General features: G+C 52.6%; 1 protein-coding gene and 1 non-coding gene across 3 annotated transcripts in view; one reads left to right on the forward strand and one right to left on the reverse strand.

Moving 5' to 3' along the window:
* The window catches only part of KLHL26 (kelch like family member 26), a 27340-nt gene extending 10597 nt beyond the window's left edge, over positions 1–16743 (reverse strand). Inside the window, exon 1 of one of the 2 annotated variants that reach the window (XM_010972173.3) lies at positions 16607–16743. In XM_010972173.3, coding sequence (XP_010970475.2) covers positions 16607–16683 — 77 coding nt within the window. In that variant the 5' untranslated portion in view covers positions 16684–16743. The remainder of the gene's footprint in view (positions 1–16606) is intronic. The other variant, XM_074350387.1, reaches the window with a different exon arrangement.
* LOC123613441 (U6 spliceosomal RNA) lies at positions 14167–14271 on the forward strand. Its single transcript, XR_006720813.1, has one exon. It is a non-coding gene; the product is annotated as a U6 spliceosomal RNA (small nuclear RNA).
* Positions 16744–21853: the final 5110 nt, after the last annotated feature.

The following is a 21853-nucleotide window of genomic DNA, read 5'->3' on the forward strand; positions in this document are numbered from 1 at the left end:
CTCAGTGTTAAAATGCTCCTATGGGAGTTAGGACACCCCTGCCCAGAAATCCTGATCAAGCCCAGAGCACTGCTGGTTATAGGGTGTGGGGCCCAATTTGTACCAAGTGGACAGAAGCGGCCCCTTTCTGGACACGCCTCATCCTGCCCCAGGCACTCCTCCTCATGCCCCCGGCAAGGCTCGCAGCTCCCCACAAGGCTGTTTTCTTCTTCCCCTTTCACAAATGAGACAACTGTTCTTGAAGCCCCCACCACTACCCCCACACACACCTTATAGCCTCGGGGGAACTCAGAGGGGGCAGGAGGAAGCCGGCAGGGGCTAGAGTACCCAGCTGGACAGAGAAGCAGGCTTGCTGGGCGGAGGTGGGCAGGAAGAGGAGGGAGGGCTGGGGCCTGGGACCGATGACTAAGGGAAGGACCCATTACTCAGGCCGGCCCAGACAGGGGGCGGTCGGTGCGGCGGGGCCACGGGGCCCCAGGAAGGCGGCGGCGGCAGCAGCCCTGAGCTGGTCCGAGGCTCCAGACGGCCACCCGAGCCACGGTCACCCGCACTGAGTCATCGGAGCCAATGCGTCAGCAGCTGGGTCAGGCGTCTCTGGAGGCCGCTCACTGCCGCCCCCCTGCACCCTCAGCCTGGATCTGGCCTCTAAGGAGCTGTCCGTGCCCCTCGCTGTCCTGACCCCCAACCCCAACCCTGTGTCCTCGTAACACTGTCATTGGGCACCCCCAGCCACGTCTAGGCCTATGCTGGACATGGGACACAGCTGCTGCCTCCCTGCACAGAGGCTGACAGCCAGTGGGACTGGGTGGGGTAACACCCACAAGTGGATCACCTGTGAGGATGCCCACAACCTCAGGGAGCCCCCAGCCAGCTGAACCTATTGCCCACACTGTCACCAGATCCTTGCTGATACCCACTGTGTGGGCTCCTTCCCTCCCCCCACCAGTCCTTCATGGGGTCATCACCCCCACCACAGGCTGGAGTCTGCTTCAGGGCCTGCTTTGGAGGGACCCATGCCCAAGGCAGGACAGCCTAGTGCGGGATGGCCCCAGGAGTGCAGAGCCACACCAAAGGTGACAGGGCTCCGCGGTGAAGGTAGTGGGCTGCCTTGCGAGCAGCACCTGGCAGGGTGGGCGCTACCCTCCTCCTGTTCTTGCCGGTCTCCTGACCCTGGTCTCCATGGTTGGTTTCCCAAGCCTACAGGAGAGATCCAAAGCCCCAGAAAGTTCTTTTCATTGGAATGTCCAGAAGAAAAAAGAAAGGGAAAAGGCAAGAACATGAAAGAATTTCACGGAAACATTTCTTTGGGGTTTTGTAAAATCTTTTCCCACCCCCACATGGAGCCCAAAACTCAGGCCAGAACAGAGTCTGACGATATTGCCCCTTTAACATACTGTTCTGACATGCAAATTCCCTCACTTCCCCTCAAAACAGAGAGCACTTCCACTTTCAAAGCCAATTTTGGTTTTATTGTCCATGTGGCTCGATGGAGCACAGCAGCACAGCACAGCTGGTTGGCTCAAGCCCCGGCTGACACAGTACCAGGGAGTTCCAGGCCACTCCACCCCAGGGTCCTGGGTGCATCAGTGGGGAAGACACTGTATTTTGGGGTACAATGAGGGACAAAGACCCAGAGAGGCAGACAGAAGACCCGGAAAGAGGGGGAACTGGGACCCAAAGATAGGTAGAGACAGGGACCCAGAGAGAGAGAGAGTGGAACAGAGACCCAGAAATGGTTGGGGGGAGACAGAGACTCAGAGAGCAGAGGGGGGGGGCCGGGGTGAGTGGATGGGGCTTGGGCTCTCTAACTGCAGATGGAGAAGCACCGGCCACCCGCTGGTCACCTCTGTCCAATTTTCCACACCACTCCCCTTACCTCCTGTCCAGACACACTGGAAACTTCTCAGGCTTCCCCCTCCTGCCCACCTCTGATCCTTAACAAAGCAGGCTCACTGACAGAACACTCGCCGGGCACGGCCCTTCACACAGAACTTCGTGAATCCCTGGCCAGCCCAGGAGGTCAGCGCAGCAAATGTCCCCTTCAAGACAGAGAAAGTGAGGCCCAGCATGGCCCCCCGACACCCCACCCCGCACCCCACACAGCTGCAGGCAGCTCCAGCACCAGCTCTTGCTACAGTGAAGCCTGCTGACTCTGCCAAGGCCACAACTCCGACTCCAGGGCATGCAGCTCCATGGATAAAAGGTGTGTCTGAGTCAGGGTCCCACGCATCCCACAGAGGCAGACACCCCAAGCCACTGTTGCTGTGGTTACCACAATATTTCACAGCTCCGGGTACTGTGCTCCCAGCCCAAAGGATGCAGTCACCATGTTCTGGCACCTTGCACCAGGCCTCAAAGGCTCACGCTGGCCAGCAGCCCCCACACTCACGTCAGCATGCTCTCTCCTGGGACCGCTCACCCCGTGGCCAGCTCCGCCCTCCCTACCCCGCAGGCAGCCGCGGCCCCTGATAAGGGGCAGCTCCTTCAGAGATGCCTTCAGTCCTCTAGTAGGGCTTGATCCCAAGGTTCTCAGGGGAGAAGACGAAAGAGCAGGGCTTCTGGGTAGACAAGCACGGAACTCAGGAGCAGATGAAGGTCCCCACAGCAGTGCCCCAGCAGGCCAAGATGCCAAACCACTGAGAGAGACCAGTAGGGAACAGAGACCCAGAGAGAGGAGGGTGGCAGAAACGCAGAGGGAGGGAGACTGAGACCCAGAGAGAGAAAGAGAAAAGAAAATCCGGCCAGGGCCCCAGATCCCATGTTCCCCTATGCCTGGGCTCTCCCCACAGAATCAGCAGTTAAATTGTTTATTCCTCCCTCCTGGTCATCATGCTGGTTATTCTCCTACATCCTCTGCCATAATTTAAAACAGGATGCCCACGCCAAGGCAGATCTGTGCACCCTGTGGGAGGCCAACTGTGCCAGGCTGCCAGGCAGGGGAAGAGCCTCATCCACTCCGTCCCACCTGCCCTGCCTCCTCCAAGAGCTGGGTGCCGTGGACACAACTGGGGCCACTAAGAGCCCACCCTGGGAGCACTTCACCCCTGGGCCCTGCAAAGGAGCCCCAGGCCACACCTGCCCACCTCATCTTCATGGCATCATCATGCAGGGCCATCCCCTACATATATGTCCTTGGCTCCTGCTTATCCATGCCTGCAGAGCAATGACAGGGTGACAGAAGAGAGGGGCTGCTAGGGCATTACCAGCATGAGGTAACCGTGCAACGTGCTGGCACGCAGGACTAGTATTCCTGAAAGCCCCCATGTGATAGTCAGGGAGGCTGAGGGTCAAGAGGGTGGCAGGACAGGCAGACAGGTTCCCAAACCCGTGTCCACCTCAAAAGAACCATCATGAATCCTCCCAAGGACCTAGAGAGGGAAGAGAAGAAATTCCGAGGGGCTAGGAGTAGAGGCTGGGGTCTGGCTGGCCCCCAAGTCACTGGCCTCATAACGAGACCCTGGTGAGCCCTCCCCAAAGCCCACCTGAGATCCTCTGTGCACAAAGCCTGGCATCGGGTGGTCTCATTTGGTGCCAGCTCCACTCAAGGCAAGTCCCGCCAGCTCTGTCATCCTGCCCTTCAGTGACAGAGACAAACAGTACAGATCCCCCAACCCCTCAGTACTCACTGGGTTACAGCCAAGAACTTTGCAGGCATAGCCTAATCTCCCACCAGCAGAAGGTGATAATGATGTCAAACCCCATCACTCCCCTGCGTAAGCCCCCGTGGCTCTCCACAGTCTTGCTCCTCAGGGGCCACTGTGAGCCCAGTGCCCATAAAGCCTAGCCGTGACCTCCTGCCCGGGCTCTATGCCTTCACCTCAGCCTCTGACTGATGCCCGAGGGAGCCCAGGATGTATGGGGGTCTGACCACTGCTGACGGACAGGAGGACCCTGTAGGTAGCACCTGTCCAATCTCAGCAACTTCTCAAGGCTATGAAGAAGGAAAGGGGACACCCAGATCCCACTTCCCTCACCAACAGCGAGCTCTCTGCCTCCACAATACCCTCACTCCTCCCCATCCTGACAAGCGAGCACCTACTCCATGCAGGGCTGTGGGCCAGGGCAGTGCAGACCTGGCTCCCAGCTCACTTCTCAGTGGGCAGTCTGGAGAGGGGTACATCACTATCATTACCATCCTACAGTCAGGGACACGGAGGCATAGAGAGATTCAGGCACCCATCCAAGGCCACACAGCATGTAAGAGGCCCAGCCAGTGTTGGCCTCCCCATAGTCCCAGGTTGATGGGTCCCCTGATCATCTCCATGATGCAGATGATGACACCAAGGCTGGGTGAGGCCACTCACCAGGAAGTGGACATGAAGCTGGACAGCAAGTAGGGCCTGATGTGGCTCCTTAGTGGCAGCCAAGGTGAGGGTGTAGACTGTCCCACTAACCCTCCAGCTGTTATTAGGGAGGTAATCCCACTCTGCTGGGTCACAGTGGGAGAGCCCCACCCAGGCCCCCACACTTCTCTGACCCCCAACCCAGTTCTATTTGTTTCCCCTTCCAATCGCTCCATCTGGTAAACCATCCGTCCATTCCCAGCCTATCTCCAGGCAGGGTAGGGTGAGTTCTATCTCCTGCTATGTTCCAGCAACTGGCACCATGCCTGGCATGTGCTCAGAGGTCAGTCATGTTTGTTGATTAGATGGCTGGATGGCTGAGTGGATGAATGGATGAAGAGATGACTAAATGGATGGATGAATGGATAGATGGGTGGATGGACGATGGGTGGATGAATGGACGGAGAAAGGGATGAATGGTTTGGTGGATGAGTGGGTGGATGGATGGATGGATGGAAGTATCAGTGGGTGGAAGGATGGGTAGATAGATGGACAGTTGAATGAGGTGGCAGGTAGATGGCTGCTAGGTGGCAGCAGTGGCTGGGGCCTGATTCATATCTCTGCTGCAGATACCTGCTCTGTTACCCTCTCCATGTAACCTCCTGGTTCAAGTCCTGGGACTGAGTATGTTACCCTTCGACTGGGCTCAACCAGGAAGCCCCTGACAGGCTCCTCTCTGGGACGTCTGGCCTCCACATTTTGCTCATGCTATTCCCCATGTTGAAGGGTCAACTCCTTCTGCCCTCCCCACCCCCACCACTCTTCCATATGGCGCACTCTCAAGCCCACCGAGAGAGCTTTTCCATGCTCTCTCGGTCACCTTCCCCTCCGAGCCTTCTCAAAGTAGTTCTCCCCAATGGCCTCCCTTGCCCTCATGGCCCAGCCAGGGATCCTTACAGCCTCTCTGGCCCTTCAAAGCCCAGTCAGGGCCCCCACACCAGGGGCAGCAGGGGCAACTAATAAGCAGGTCTCAGTCTGAGGCATCACCTGTTTTCTTCCCACCCACTGACAGGAGGCTGATCCCCATAAGGGCCTATCCCCCAACACTGTCCCTGCTGAACTGGGCTTGGGCCACTTGAATGAGCAAAACCCCTTCACTCTACAGATCAGGCAAGCAGGCACATGACTGTATGGTCCCAGAACACCTCTCGGAAACCCAGTGAGATTCCAGCACTGCCTAGTTTCAGCATCTCAGGGCCCAGCCCAACTGTCTCCCCTGGCAGGGCGGGTGTTGAGTCGCCTAAAGGGACAGTTCTGCTAAATGGCACGTGCTCATGCCCAGTGGTACTAGGCCATACGCAGGCAGACATAGATGTGGGTATGGCTCAGCAAGGATGTTCCAATAGCAGCACAAAGTTCAGCATCAGAAGGGGCCTATCGTGAACATCATCATTTTATGAGGTGCCAACATTCCTCCCCTCTTCTGATAAGGGCTACCTGTTTTCTTGGGGAACCTCCTATTCTTCACTCTCAGCCCCAGTGGTAAGGATCAGGAGACCCACCTCTAGTTGAAAAGGGAGACATAACCCAGCCTGGCCAACCAGAGCCTCCCAGGCCCCCGGCCATACTGATTGGTCCCTGAATAGGGGGTGTGGCCCATCTGATTCAATCAGAGCCTTTCCTAGGATTTTTGCTGGAGCCACCAGGATGGCAACTTGCGTTCCCCCTGGGGTTGCTGGGATGGTGAGGAACAACGTGAGGTCACCTTGCCCAGTCAAGCAGGAAGGCATAGCAGAGAGACAGGACTCACAGATTTCAAGGGAATCATCTCAGTCCTGAATGTAATTTACCTGAAACTGGATCTCTCCCTGAACTTATTTTTCATGTGAACAATGAACTTTTCTTTTTTAACTGAAGGCAGTGAGCTGAGTTTCTGGCTCTTGTAAGCAAAGGGGGACTTCAATGTCAGGAAGTCGAATTCCAGGGCTCGAATTCCAGACAAGGCTCTGGAAAAATCACCATGGAGATGACACTCCTCCAGATACCAACTCTCCCTGCCCAGGAATGGGGGCAAGGAAGCCTGGCTGGTTGATCTGCAGGCAAGTGGTTGGCGACCAGACCCAGTCTGAGCCCCGCCTGCCTCTAACAGGACAGCCACCTCCCTGGGAAAGGTCAGCAAGCTACCCATGCCCCCTACTGTGAAAGTTCAGCAACTCTAAATGCTAAAATGCTGGAAGCAGGCCTAAGGCTGGAGCAGCAGGGCGGCCCAGTGCCATCAGCCTCAGCAAGGAAAACACCACCCATAGTTTCTGCAAGTGACTCACGTGGAGTGTAAACGTTTGTACGTTCCCAGCCTCCCTGCCTTACGGGCACACAGGCTGCCACTGCCCCTCACATGACAGGGGCAGGAAGAAAAGAAAAAGCAAGAGAAGTCCTTCTAGGATTGACCCAACGTCACCAAGGCAAGTATATGGTTATCATTTTAACTACAGTCCTGGAAGTTTTCCAAGTGAAGGCTGTCTTGGGGGTCCTCAGTGGGGCTCCCCTCCATGGCTGCTGTTCACAGGCATTTTGTCACCCCTTAAACCCCGGGTCAGGAGAATGCCCCACTCTCAGTTACGGTCGTGGAAGATTCCGGGTGATCACGTCTCCCTGCTCCTGCTTCCTTCGGCAAGCTGCTTCAAATTCTAACATCCCTCTGAGAGGCGAGCTCTCCGGATATCCAGCCCAGCCCAGCCCAGCCCGCTCCCGCTCGGATCCCATCCTGTCTTTGACCCCTGTGGAATTTCGCAGTTGTGGCGTCAGAAAAACGTCTTCAGCCTCGATCCTCGATCCTCGGGTGACCTCCTCTTGAGGCCTTTTAAAAGCCCAAAGGTCCACCCCTCAAGATTTTCTCCAGGCCAAGCGTGTTCAATTCCGGAAGCTGCTTCCCTCACAGGAAAGGTCTGCGATTCCCCAAAGGTGCCGGTTACTTCCTCCCGAACCACAATATTTTCAGTGTGCAGCGAGGTGGTCCGCGGGAAGAGATCAGCCGCTGGGCTGCTCAGTGAGGGGTCTGAAGTCACGCTGGATGCGCCCCAAAACCCACTCTGTAGAGGAATATTGGGGAAACGCTCTCACAGCCATGGGGGATGAGCTCTGTGAATCCTGAGCGGCCCTCTCTGGAGGGAAACGGGAAAGGGGCGGGGGAGGAGGAAGGGACTGGAGACTCGAGGTTAACAAGTGTTAAGAGCCCGTCTGCACAGCTGCAGAGCGGCTACCACAGGAGGAGGGCGGGTCGGCCGCGGTGGGGACCCAGTGGGCCCCAGCCCCCACTTCCCAGTGCAGGCAGCTGGATGGGGAGAGCGGCTGGCCGTTTCCCGTCTTCAACGCCACACTAAGATCCTGTCTGTGAACCAGATGAAGCCCATGCAAAAGGGTACTGCTCACTAGTTTCTCTCTAACGGGGCTGATGCACTGACAATACCCCGGTGAGTTTCTGTTTCTCTACCCAGACTCTGCCATTAAAAAAAAATGAGGAGAAGGAGAGTGACCCTTGCTCAGCTGGCCATGAAAGGCTGTTACAGAAGCCTCTCAGTCAGGCAGTTCCTCTTGCAAAGCCATCGCAGGACTGCGTGTGGAATATTCGCTAGACCATATCAGAACCTCCACAGTGAGGCCCCGCCCTCAGGGAGCACACATTCTAAAGAACACAGGTCCTTAAGAACACAGAACATACCGTGAGCACGGGACAGAGGGCAGAGAGGGGCAGACAGCAGGGGGGAACAGAGTGGCCAAGACCCAAGGAGGCAACACTGGAGTGTGCAAAGCTCCAGGACAGGATACTCCAGCCAAGGAAGAGCTGGGTCACAAGCCCTGCAGGGGTGCCAGCATGCTGGTGGAGACTGGTGGGCTGTGGAAGCACAGGGCCCAATGGGTGGGCAGGGCCTCACTGTGGGGGCCCAGGGGACCATGTGAAAAAGTGGATTTTGTTCTGAGACTGTTCTGAGTGAGAAGGCGCCCAGCAGGCAAGGGAGTGGCAGGGTCTGGTGCCCACCTTGGGAGGGTCCTGCTGGCCGTGGTGGGTGGGGGGTGAGCAGGGCGGCTCAGAGCCCGGATGAGGAGGTGGAAGAAGGGGCCAGACTGGGATGTGGCTCCAAGATGGAAGCAACACGATGTACCGACAGATTAGAAGAGAGAGCAATTAAGTGCACGTGTGGTGAGTACTCTCAAGGAGAAGCTCTGAGTAAAGTAGTGGGAACTGACCTGGGAAGACCTCCCAGACCAGGACCTGGTCCTTAGAAGACCAGTGGCCCTCAAGCAAGGAGAGGCACGACGACTTTTCAGAACAGACTGGGGACCTCGAGCCCTCCAGGCCAGATGTCCACCTCTGCTCCTGCTCTCTACTGGATACTCTCAGGCAGCAGAGCCTCTCAAGCCAAGTGAGGCCTCATCTTCCTGCCTGATGGGTCCTCCCCTAGTGCTTACTCTTTGGTCCGCGGGAGAAAACTGAGAGCCTGTGACTCCCTGCCCAGTCACCACCTTTGGTCAGCACATCACACAAGTTCAACCTTGAATCTTCCCCAAACCCATGCCTACCTCACCATCTCCACAGCCCTTCCTTAGTGCAGGCCCCCTCATCTTCCACCAGAGGGATACTTCTGAAACAGGAATCTGACCCAGGTGCCCCCTCACCCAAACCCTGCCCAGTGTCCCCCGCAACCCCCACCCCGCTCCTCCCTCTCACTCTCTCCAGCTCCTTTCTGCCTTCCGGACCCCTAAAAAGCCAGGCTTCTCCCCCTTTAGAACTTGCACGTGTCACTTGCCCACACCCAGAGAACAGTCTACCTCCCGAGACTCCCTTCCCTGGAGCTGATGGCATTAACCTTCAGACTCTGCTCAACCTCATTCGTAACGAGGCTCCCAGAACCTTCTAGAGAAGGCAGGGACCTCCAACTCAGCCTCAGGATCACTTATGGCAACAGTGGGGAAATGATGGCCCAACTATTTCACGTGCTGGTACATAGGCGCCCCACACAGGCAGGGCCTCTCTGTCCAGGGGCCCCACACACCCAACGCCAAGCTCGGCAGCAGGAACACAGGAGGCGCGCGACAACTGACAAATGCCAGGGGAAGAGGAAGGTGTCCAATGAGTCCCATCCACGACAGGAAGGAGCCAGGGATGCTGGCTCCTCTCTCCCTCCTCCCCCTTCTCCAGGGCCTTCAACTCCAAGTCTAAAGCATGCCCTAAGCCCCTATGGTGGGAGGACAGAGAAGACCCACTTTTAAAGTGTCTGGGGAGATGCAGGTGCAAACCTCCAACCTGGCCTCACTGAGCTCTCCCATAAGGATCAGCAGTAAAAAGTACCAGTTAAGGAAAGTGGGATGACATACGGCGTCCACTCCCTAGAGATGGTGTGATGATAGTGGAGGCTTTCTACCCAGTGACTATGGCCGACAGCAAGAGGGCTGTCCCTGGTAGGGGGTACTGCAGCTACCAGGTGGAAGCGGTCCAGCTGTGACACAATCACTTTGCACAATTTGGGGTGAAGTGTGCAGTTGTCAGAGCAATTTCACATCATGAGCTCTAGGGATCCTACCGGCAAGGTGAGGAAAGGGGCGCCTCACTCCCAGAGGAGGAGCTGAGCTGCGCGGCCCGGCCCCTGAGCACCTCCAGCTCAGTGCTCCCGCCAGCCTGCCGCAGGCTCAACTGCCCCCACCCCAATACCCTGCCAAGACCCATAAGCTTGTGCTCCACAGTCTGTTCCCAGGTGCCAGGCTCACACGGCAGCATCTGCCCTTTGATGCTGCAAAAGCAACTCAGATTTGACAAGTTCCAGTGTCTCACTGGCCCTGCCACTGTCCCTCTCATGCTCACCAAGTAATGATACCAGTGTCCTTCCAACTGCTCAGGCCAACTGCCACAGACTGTTTGTGCCCCCCTCAAAATTCACATGTTGAGATCTATTTCCTAATGTGATAGTGTGAAGGTAGAGTCTTTGGGAAGTGATAAGGTTATGACAACGGGGCTCTCATGAATGGTTTTAGTGCCCTTATAAAAGAGACCTCAGAGAGCTCCCTCGGCCCTTCCACCATGTGAGGACACAGCAAGAAGACTGTGTCTATGAACCAGGAAGTGACCTCTCCAGACTTCCCAGCCTCTGGAACTTCGAGAACTAAATTTCTGTTGTTTTTAGCCACCCAGTCTATGGTATTCTGTTACTGCAGCCAGAACAGACTTAGACACCAACTTTCTCTTCCCAACCTGCCACACTGACTCGTCAGCAAGACCTGCCAAATACCCCATGATCCCTTCTTGGTCCACGTGGGTGCAACGGACAGAACGTTAGCAGTGTCAGAATCACAGGGCAACGTTGCCAGCTCCACACTAACACACACGATGTTAACATCACGCGATGTGCTGGGCACCCTCTGAGCACGCCCTCTCCCTAGCTGGCTCCTTCCCAGCTACCCGGCCCAGTGGGCCCGCGGTCTCACCTCCCAGGTGAGGACTCTAACACACAGAGGGTTGCAGGTGTGCCCAAGGTGTGTAACAAGCACGAGGGACCACACATACACACACGTGGGTCTGCTGAGGCACCTGGTACCACCAGATCTCCCAGAATTCCCAGGGAGGAGTTGAGTTCCTGTCTCTGAAGGGTCAAACTCCTGCCTCTCTCTTTCAGCTGAAAAGAGGATAAGGCCAAATGAACAAGAACTTTCTCAGTAGGCCAAATCTTTCACACAGGGCTTGGGGGCTGGACTCTTCCAGAGCCTCAGGGATTAGGGGAGACAATCCAAGGTGCAGCCAGAGAGGGCTTGTTAAGAAAGTTTCAACAAGCAAAGGCCACCAAGCCAGAAGCAGACACCTCGGTTGAACTGTGCCAAACCCGCTCACGCTGTGGCCCAGCCACGACTTCCCATGAAAACACCCGTGGCCAGTATGGCCCTCACCCAGATACTCCTGCTTTGCCGCCCAAGGAACAGCGTGAATCAGTAAGTCTGGGCCCCATCCAGACACCTTTAGGAAAGATGGGCTGAGAAGAGAGGATGCCAAAGGCCCAATGTAGGAAGAGCCTCTGTGGCAAGAAAGTTCCTCCAGAATTAGACTGGCCGGGTACCTCACAGTGACAGAATTTTAGCTGGGGAGGTGCAACTCCCAGGAGAGTTCCTTCTCCTCCTTGCAAAACTGTACATGGCCGCAAACCTCCTCACCCTCCAGGAGCCGGGACCCCGGCAAAGGCCTGGGGTGGAGCTGGGAGGGGGCCTGTTGCAGAACAAGTATCTTTTGTGTGAGTGAGCCTGCAGCTAGGACCCCACCTCCCCTCAGCAAGCCCCTGGCCAAAGCAGCCACGCTCTGTCCATCCCAGAGGTTCCTCTTGGTCATTAATGACCATCTCTACTAGGCAACGGGCTTTTTGTTGATCCCTCGAGATAGGAAGAAAGGAGAATAAGCTTTTCTCTTTCTTTTCTCCTCCTCGGTTGCAGAAAAGCAAAGTTGGAACAAACAAGTTATATAATGCCGGGGGCGGTGGGGGGTGGGGGAACGCAGTCCCTCCTAAGGACAGTTTTTTGAGTTGTGGGACCGCTGGAAGGGCCAAGGGGAAGACAGGAACCGCCCCCACCCCTGGCCGAATGACAAAACCCTTCATGGGACAACAAGGCAGACACAGGCACCACCTGGAAGGCTGGAAAACCAGCCTCAAAGACAGGGCCAGCCTCCCCCTAGTCCTTGGCAGCCCCACAAGTCTCCCCAGGAAGGCAAGGGATGGACTTGATCACCATGAAGGGACTTCCTACTGGCCAGACTGCAAGTCCCAGAGAGCTTTTCCACACTCAATTCATCCAGTCCCCTCTCCCTCCCTTCTTCCCACCCCCATAGCCATATTTCTTGAACACTTATTTCCTCTGGGCTGTCTGTGCTCCAGGTATACAAGACAAAGACTGTACAAGACAGACACAATCTCTACTCTCAAGGCATTCCCACTAGTAAACACACCAAGTAGTGTTGGGCGGTAATAGCTTGATCAAGGACACACACAGACATTATGACCCAGCAATTCCGCTCCTGGTATACATCCCAAAGAACTGAACATAGGTGTTCAAAAACTGTACATGTCTGTTTATAGCAGCAGTATCCAAAATAGTCAAAAGATGGAACCAACTTAAATATCCTTCAACTGGTGAATGGATAAACAAAACATGGTACGTCCACCCAATGGAATATTAGGCAGCCATAAAAAGAAATGACTGATACATGCTACATTGCAGATGAATCTCGAAAACATAATAGGGAGTAAAAGAAACCAGACACTGAGGGTCACATGTGGTATGATTCTATTTATAAAACAGGTAAATTTACAGAGACAGAAAGTAGATGAGTAGTTGTAGAGGCTAGGGGAGAGGAAAATGGGGAGTGACTGCTCACAGGGACAGGATTTCCTCCTGGGGTGATAGAAATTTTTTGAAACTAGACAGAGGTGATGGTTGCATAACATTCACCGTGTTAAATACCACTGAATTGTACACTTTAAATAGGTGAGTTTTATGTTATATAACTTTTACCCCCAAAAAAGCCAACACAACAAGGTGATCAGAAAAAGTGTTCCTGGGGCTACTTGAGCTTGGGTGGTCGGGTAGGTGGCTCAAGAGGCCATGATCTTGGAGTGGAAGTACGAAGAAGAATGAGGCATAGGCAGATTGTGCACTGGCCCTAGGTGGCTGGTTTGGAATAAATAAGGGAGTGAGGCGGGGGTGGGTATAGCTCTAATGGAAGAGTACATGTTTAGTATGCAGGAGGTCCTGTGTTCAATCCCCAGTACCTCCATGAAAACAAACAAACAAACGAACAAACGAATAAATGAACAATGCTACAAAGGCCTCTACATCTCAGAAGGATCCTTGGGAGAATCTTGTGTGCCATAATCTCCCTCAAAATTTGATCTTCTTCCATGTTTGCTCCATCTCCCCATATGGGGGATTCTCGCCCTTCTCCCCGCACTAGCACTGCAGGGATAAGACACCCCCCATCAGTTGCTCTAGACAACAGATTTGTCACCAGGATGGAGGGCAGGGGGTAAATGGGCATCTCAGAGGTGGGGGAGATGTCTTTTAAGAAAGTGCCTCCATCGCAGACATAGTAAACTATCTTATGGTTACCAGGGGAAAGAAGGTGGGAAGGGATAAATTTGGGAGTTTGAGATTTGCAAATGTTAACTACTATATATAAAAAAACAAATTTCTTCTGTATAGCACAGGGAACTATATTCAATATCTTGTAATAACCTTTAACAAAATAATATGAAAATGAATATATGTATATATATATGCATGATGGACATTGTGCTGTATACCAGAAACTGACACATTGTAACTGACTAAACTTCAATTAAAAGAAAAAAGTGACTCCATTTGGAAAAGATTTCTTAGATATAACACTAAAAGCATGATCCATAATGAGAAACAATGATAAAGTGGACCTCCTCAAAATGATAAACATTTGCCCTGGGAAAGATATCATAAAAAAAACAAACAGACAAGCCATCCGCTGGGAGACAATATTTGCAAATCATATATCCAATAAAGGACTCATACCCAGAATACATAAAGAACACTTAAAAGTCAATAGTAAGACAACCCAAATAAAAAATGGACCAAAGATTTGAAAAGATACTTCACCAAGATGAATAGCCAGTGAGACCATGAAAAATGCCCAATATTATTAGTTATTAGGGAGATGCAAAATAAGATACCAGCATATGCTTAGAGTGGCTAAAACTAAAGACTGGCCACATCAAGTGTTGGGGAGCAACTGGAACTCTCATACATTGCTGGGTGGAATGCAATCTGGTGCAGCCACTCTGGAAAACAGCATGGCAGATTCTTAAAAAGTTAAACCTAAGTGCTTGCTTCAGTAGCATGTAATACCAAAACTGGAATGACACAGAGAAGATTAGAATGGCCCCAGCACAAGGATGACACACAAATTCTCAAAGCATTCCATATTTTTTCATCTAACCTCAAAAAGAGGAAGCTCTTTGACAAAGATATGCTGAACAATTATTCATATTTTCTGGGATGGGGAGGCTCTACTTGTTAAGAAGCTCAATTCTTAAGATGAAGGGTTATGCTACAGTGTGCTTCATTGATTTCCCCTGCCCCTTTTGCTGTTTTACTACAACCCCTAATTTGTTTATCACTCTAGTATTTGTAGAAAGATGTTTTGTATTTTGCCACATCATGATAATAATAGTGCCAGTTTGCAAGGCTGGTTTATATGTTTAAGTACAAGTAAATCAAAGATCCATTTACTTAAAAAAAAAAAAAAAGAAAGCTAAACCTATACCTACCATAGGACCCAGTCATTCCACTCCTAGGTATTTACCCAAGAGGGTGAAAGTATATGTCCACACAAAGACACATACCCAGATGCTCACAGCAACTTTATTTGTAATGGTCAAAATGGAAACAACCCAAATGTCCATCAACCAGTAAATGGATAAACAAACTGTGCCCATCCATACAATAGAATACTAGGTAGCAGTGAAAAAGAATGAACTTCTGATACTTGTGATAACACTGATGAACTCCAAAAAGATTCTGTTAAAGGAAAGAAGCCAGATACAAGAAACCACATATTATATGATTCCATTCTTATAAAATTTCTAGAAAGACAAAACTATAGAGAGCAAAAGCAGATCACAGTGTGCCTGGGGCCAGGGGTAGGAGAGAAATGGACTGAAATGGGCTTGAAGGACTTCATTGTGGGGATGGAAGCATTCTCAAAACCTGGATTGTATTCATGGGTACAAAACTCTATCAATGTGTAAAAATTCAATGAACTGTTCAGCTAAAATGAGTGAATTGTATGCTATGTAACTAATTATACCTTGCCTTTGCCCCTAGGTTATCCTTACCCAAGGCAGGGACCTAAAAGTTTGCTGTCCCTTCTTAATCTGTCCCTTACATGCCACCACATGCCTGTCACCAAGTCCCACCCACTCTACCCCCTGTATGTCTTCCCAAATCCTCTGATCTCTCCTTGCTCCCCACTACAGTCCTCCAAAGCCCAATTCGTGCACGCAGGCCATCAAGCCTTTCCAGCCTGTACCAGCCCAGGTCCCCACAACGAGAACTGACTCCCTAGCACACGAGTATTGACTGCTTCATCATTTATCACATTGGCTGAAATTATTTGCTTCCCTAAGCTCACCAGTGAGAAAAAGCCCAAATTTCTTCTTTGGCCAGCCAAGGGTGGCAGGATGTCCTGGAGGGCTGCAGGATGGGAGGGTCTGAACTACTCTGGCCTTATGTAATGGGAAGAGGGAGGGAGGTCTTGCACCCTAAGGCAGGTGTTCTTCCCCTCTGAGGACCCAGAACTATGCATATAAACACCTTCAATTGCTATGTCAATTCTGGGGTTCAAGAAACCAGTCTCCGGACTTGGCCAAAGGGGAAGGGAGCCTCTCTCTGATCAAAGGGGGTGAATTCTTCTGCTGTGGTCTGAGGGCAAGACCTTACTTCAAGTTCTTTAGCCTGGGGTGGGGGTGGGATATATATACCCAATGGGGATTGGAGGGAGAAGCCTCAAGGATAGACCCTCCACGTGTTTTTTTTAAAGACCTTTGGGGCTCTTTCACTATCTTCAGGCTCCCTAAGACCCACTCCAGCCCCTCAGGACCCCTGGGACCCCCAGACTCCTCCCTGCCCATCAGGACTCACTGGGACCTCCAGGGCCCAGCAGTTTCCTCTCAGGTTCTCCCAGATCCCTTTGGCCTCTTTCAGTCCCTCAGGTTTACTTGAGTCTCCTATTCCCAACCTTCCACAGTCCTCATCCCTCCCAGGTCCCCTCAGCAAGTCCTCAGGACCACCTTTAAAAACCTCAGGGCCCTTCAGCACCCTCCAGTGAGCCCTGGCCTCAGCCCCTCCAAGTTCTCCTCAGTCCCCTCCTCAGAGTCCCCAAGACAGCTTCAACAACCTCAAGACAGTCTATGGGCCCTGCTCAGTACCTCCCTGTCTCCCAGACCCCTTGGCATTCCCAGTTCACCCATGGTCACATTACAGTCAGGAGCCCCTGGGTTTCCCTTCAGATCTCAATGTTCTCTCAGGCCCTTACCGCTGCATGCAGACGCCTGGAGGTCCTGGGGCCCCCAGCCTGCCCTTAGATGCCCCTTGAGCTGCTCTCGGTCCCTCCAGTACTCCATGGCCTCCTAAAGCCCGCAGCCCGGGTAAAGATCCTCAAGCCGGCACAGGCGGCTCCCCAGTCCATCAGGACTTCCAGGACTCCCCATAGGTCACCCTGGTCCTGGGGCAGTTCCGGGCCCACCCTGCGGGCTGGGTCTCACCTGCTCGGGCGCTCGGGGCCCGGGCCCGCGCCGAAGCCGCCGCCACCAGCGCCACCGCTGCCGCCGGACTCCGCCATCTTCCCGCCGCTGCCACCGCGCGTGCTAGTGACGGGAACCGCGCGCGCCGGCCCGGGAGACTAAGACGCGGGAGGTGGGGCGGGGCCTGCTCTGCGAAGGGGCGGGGCCCTAGGCGAGGGGCGGGGCCAGGTCCAAGGAGAGTGCGGGTCCTGGCCGGGGAGGGGGCGGGGCCTACGGATGAGCGCAGGCAGGCAAAGGCAGGAGCCAGTTCAGCTAGGGGGAGAGGAGCGGAGTCTGGGACGAAGCGCGGGCGTGGATTTGAGGAGGGACGGGAGTTTGGCCCTACAGGGACTAGGGGCGGGGAGCATGGTCTACTGAGGGGCGCGGCATGGGTAATGGGCGGGACCTTCTGGAGGGGCGGGGCAACTGCGAACTGTGCGTGTTGGGGGCGTGGCCTGTGGGGAGTAACAAGGCGAAGGTGGGACGCGGGAGAAGTGGGTGGAGTGGGACGGGTTAGGGAGCTAGGAGTAGGGGCTGGCCAGATGGAGCCGGGTCTGCTCTGAAAAGGGGGAGGGGCTTGACTGAGATGAGAGGAGGAGCATGGGGAAATTGGTCCAAGAACTCTGAGAATCACCCCTCCTTCCTTCCAGGGTCACTCCCTCGCCAAGACCTCCCTCAGACTCAGGAACTCACCTGGCACCCAGGCCTCAGACTTCCAAGCCATCTTTGAGTCCCAATTTTCCCCTTTCTTCCCAGGACCTCCTTCCTCACACTCAAGAACCTCCACCCTCAGATTCCAATCATCTGCACTCAGATCCCCAAACCTCCTGCTGAACCTTCAATTCTGGTTCCCATACCTGGAAACCCCTGCCCTCAAGTTATCTCCCCCATCCTCTACTCAAATCCCAACTCTCCTCCCCCAAATCCTTGCCCACAGACCCTTCAAACCCACACTTACACCCCCAAAGTCAATTAAACCAGACCCAACTCCTTGAGCTGCCCCAGCTCCAGAGCCCCTAACACTGCAGTCTTCAGCCAGAGTTCAAAGTCCTACATCTGTTTCCTTCCTTTTTCTCTTTGTTCTTCTTTCTTTTTGCCTTCTTTTCCTCTCCTTCCCTCTGGACCCCATGGAGCCCAGGGTCAATAAGCTCTCTGTAAAGTTTCCAGAGCCTTTGAGGTCACTCATCATTCCTCCAACCCACTGAAAGCCTAGAAACTTCATCCTTCATTCCAGGATTTTCTCTCCAGCCTTGAACCCATTTATTCTATCAACTTCTGTGTATTCGAAAATCTTCCCTGGTGTAGCTTCAGGCAGGGTCCAGGGGTCCCAGTGGGGTTCAGAGGCTTCCTACAGTCAGTGCAGGGAAAAGGAGGCAGACATGGGGCTGGAGACCCCAGAGGAGGAAGGAAGGGGCCTACCTGGGTGGGCTCCTTCAGGTAGAACCAGACTCAACCGATCCATCCCTCCAGCAGAGGGTCAGGTACACAGCAGGTACTCAATCATTTGTGTAAAACACTCAGAAGTTGACACTGCAAGTTGATAGATACCAGGTGCTGAAGGGCCCTGCGACCCCTCCAGAACACAATATACCCTCAATAAATATCGAATGTGTGAGTGTCTAAACAGCTCACATTCCAGCTAGCTCTGCACATACCCCCTCACCCGCCTGTGGTCTGCCTGCCACTTGAGCCTTTGTTCCAGATGAGCTACATGCAGGCATCAAACCCTGCTCAGCAAAGACCTACAGCTCACAAGCCCAACACACAAACAGCTGCAGTCAATGGTATCCATATGCACGCACACTTCATAAACACTCAGATTTGACCCACGTGTCAGACACACAGTCGAAGATAAGCAAGAAGAGATTCCCTGGGTCCCTTGCTGTGCACTCACGTGTAGCACACTGCAGATGCATGGTCCGTGGATGTACTAAGTGCTTCTTCAAGATTACGTGGCACAGGACAGCCAATGCAAAGGCTCTGAGGTAGGATCATGTCTAGAGTGTTGCCTGGTGGGGGAAAATGAGGGAAAAGGAGAGGGGAAGAGAAGACAGGATTGGCAGCAATGAGGGGTGCTCTAGGTCATGGAAGCCCTTGTAGATCACTGTGGAGACATTTCTTCTTTGTGAAATGAGGAAAGAGAGGGGGCTTGTGAGAAGAGGGAATGTAACCAACACCGACAGTTGGGGCGATATCTTGAATTAGGGACATTACTTAGGAGGCAAGATTTCCTGGCCAAAAGATGGTGCTCATCCCAGGGTGGTGGCCATGGAGGAATGGGAGGTGATCCCAGCTAGGATGTACTTTGCAGGTGGAGCCAACAGGAGATACAACAGTTGGGATGTGGGGGTGAGGCCAAGCGAGGCCAGGGATCTCCCCCAGGGTTCTTGGCCTGAGCCTGATTCAAATGCAGCACGGACAGTTGAGGACATCACGGACCCACCAAGGTTACTGCACACCCTCACCCAACAATGACCTGTGGTCGGACAGAGCCCACAGGAAGGGACATGGCAGGCAGTGTCCACAGGTCTGGCCGCCATCTGGCGCACAGCTGGCACGGCTCTCCCAGAGGCAAAGGCTTTACCACCTGCTCTCCCTCTCTGGACCAGCTGTGGAAATCAGGGCCCCAGGTCAGAGTCTCGAGGCCTCCTTATAACCCCCAGATGTTACAGAGGAGGAAATTGATGTCTAGGGGTTAGGAGATCCCTTGCTTTCCTACAGCCTCATGGCATCAGCACAAGATGCTGACACTCCCAGCGCCTCCTCTGCCTCTCTATAAACTGGACTGGCCAGCCTCCAATAAATGCTCACTATCTTTGCATTTATCCTTAGTTCTGCATCCACTTCTTTTTTTTATTTTTCCTGTATATATATATATAAATTTTTTGAAGTATAGTTAGTTTACAATGTTATGTCAATTTCTGGTGTACAGCATAGTGCTTCAGTCATATGTGAACATATATATATATATTCATTTTCACATTCTTTTTCACCATAAGTTACTAGAAGATATTGAATATAGTTCCCTGCACTATGCAGCATGAACTTGTTATAGCATAAACTTGTTGTTCATCCACTTAAAAGCCTCAAGGCCTTGAGTGGATTGCTCCAGATTTACACATGAGTTTTCCCATCTTTAAAATGTCCTTGTGGAACAGAGCAGAGACTGGGAGAAAATAAACAAACAGTGACCCTCAGGGCGACTCAGATAATAAGCCCTAACTCCATGCCTGCTGTCAGCATTTTCCCTCTCCCACACCCACACTTTGTCCCCCAGCCCCAACTGATCTTTCTACTTACCAAACTCTGTATTTTAGATTTCCCTTTTTTTAAAATTGAGATGTAGTTCACTATTTTAAAGTGTACAAGTCAATGGCATTTAGTGCATTCATGTCTAATGCATTTAGTTCATTGCTAATATCATGCAATCAGCACGTCTATCTAGTTCCAAAACATTTCCATCACCCCAAAAGGAAGCCCTGTTCCCATGAGCAGTCATTCCCATTCCCCTTCCCCCAGCCCCTGGCAACCACTAATCTGCTTTCTGTCCCTATGGATTTACCTGTTCTGAACATTTCATATAAATGGAATCATATATGCCCTTCTGGGTCTAGTGCACTTTACTCAGCATGAAGTTTTTGAGGTTCATTCCCATGGTAGCATGTGTCAGGGCTTCATTTCTTTTTATGACTGAGAAATATTCCATCATATGGATGGACCACATTTTCTTTATTCACTCATCCATTGATGGACATTTGGGTTGTCCCTCTTTTGGCAGCTGTGATTAGTGCTGCTGTGAACGTGCATGTACAAGTATCTCTCAGAATCCCCGTTTCCACTGTTTTGGGGCACATACCTAGGTGCAGAATTGCTGGATCCCAGGTTAGCTCTATGAAGAACTTTTTAAGGAACTGTCATGCATTTTCTTTTCTTGCTTATCATTTGTTTTCCTCCTGGCCACTCCATAGAGCCCTGGGCAGCACCCAGCACATTAGGTAAATATACATTCCGTAAACAAATCCATGTGACTCTTGGCTGTACAATAACTCCTAGGTTGTCTTGGATCTCAATTTCCATATCTGTGAAATGGGAATGAACTCAATCCTTCCCTTGGTATGAATTAGTCCCCCTTCCTCCAAAAAGGCTCTGAGACTGATACTCAGATGTCCACAGTATATGTGCCATGGGCTGCTAACTGTCCCCAAGAAAAGAATCACCGATTTCTAACTCCCACTGCTGCCTCCAAAGATGCTCAATGATTGGGACCTGGATGGCTAAGAAGTTCAAGGGCAGAGAGAGGGAGGGGCTCCTCCAGTCACATGGCGAGGGCTTTGGGCTCTGCACCCTTAGGGAGTAGGCTGTCTGAGAGGCTGAGTCAGAGGGAGCTCTTGGGACCCCCCACCTCAGTTGAGTGGTGCGAGCAGACACCAGTCCACAGCCAGGCAGGGCCAGGACTACTGCCGAGAGGTGAGCCAACACCAGAGGCCCTCGTGCAGAGTAGCAAAGTAGGCCTCAGTGACTGATCCCCAGTAGGAGTGGGCTCTGGGCAAGGGGAGGAGTCCCAGCTCCCCTACTGTTACTATTAATAATATAATGGCCATTATGAACCCAGTGTTGTTGCAACAGTTTCTCCCAGAAGCTTCTTCCTGTGAGCCAGAGGTCCTGGTAGCTCCCCAGACCCAAGGTCACATTTGAGTGTCTGGCAGAGCCCAGCCTCAAGCCAGATCCAAATTTCATCTCATTCCAAATCCATACTCTTCACCACTGACTCATCCCCTCTCAGCCTCAGTTTTCTCATCTTTAAAATTGGCATACACCCAAGAGGATTGAAATCGGGTGTTTAAACAAATACACATGCACACATGTTCACAGCAGCGTTAGTCACAATCGCCAAAAGGAGGAAACAGCCTAAGTGATGAAAGAATAAACAAAATGTGGTCCATCCTCACAATGGACTATTACTCAGCCATAAGAAGAATGAAGCTCTGACACACACTACAACGTGAATGAACCTAGAAAATATGCTGAGTGAAAGAAGCCAGACACAAAAGGTCACCTTTTGTATGATTCCGTTTATATGAAATGTCCAGAACAGGCAAATCCATAGAGACAGAAAGTAGATTAGTGGTTGCCAGGGGCAGGGAGAGGAGGGGTGGGGAGTGGCTGCTAATGGGAACAGGGTTTCTTTTGGGGGATGATGGAAATGTTCTGGAATTAGACAGAGGTGAT

The sequence above is a fragment of the Camelus bactrianus genome, chromosome 22, assembly GCF_048773025.1.
Source record: "Camelus bactrianus isolate YW-2024 breed Bactrian camel chromosome 22, ASM4877302v1, whole genome shotgun sequence".
Taxonomy (NCBI): domain Eukaryota; kingdom Metazoa; phylum Chordata; class Mammalia; order Artiodactyla; family Camelidae; genus Camelus; species Camelus bactrianus.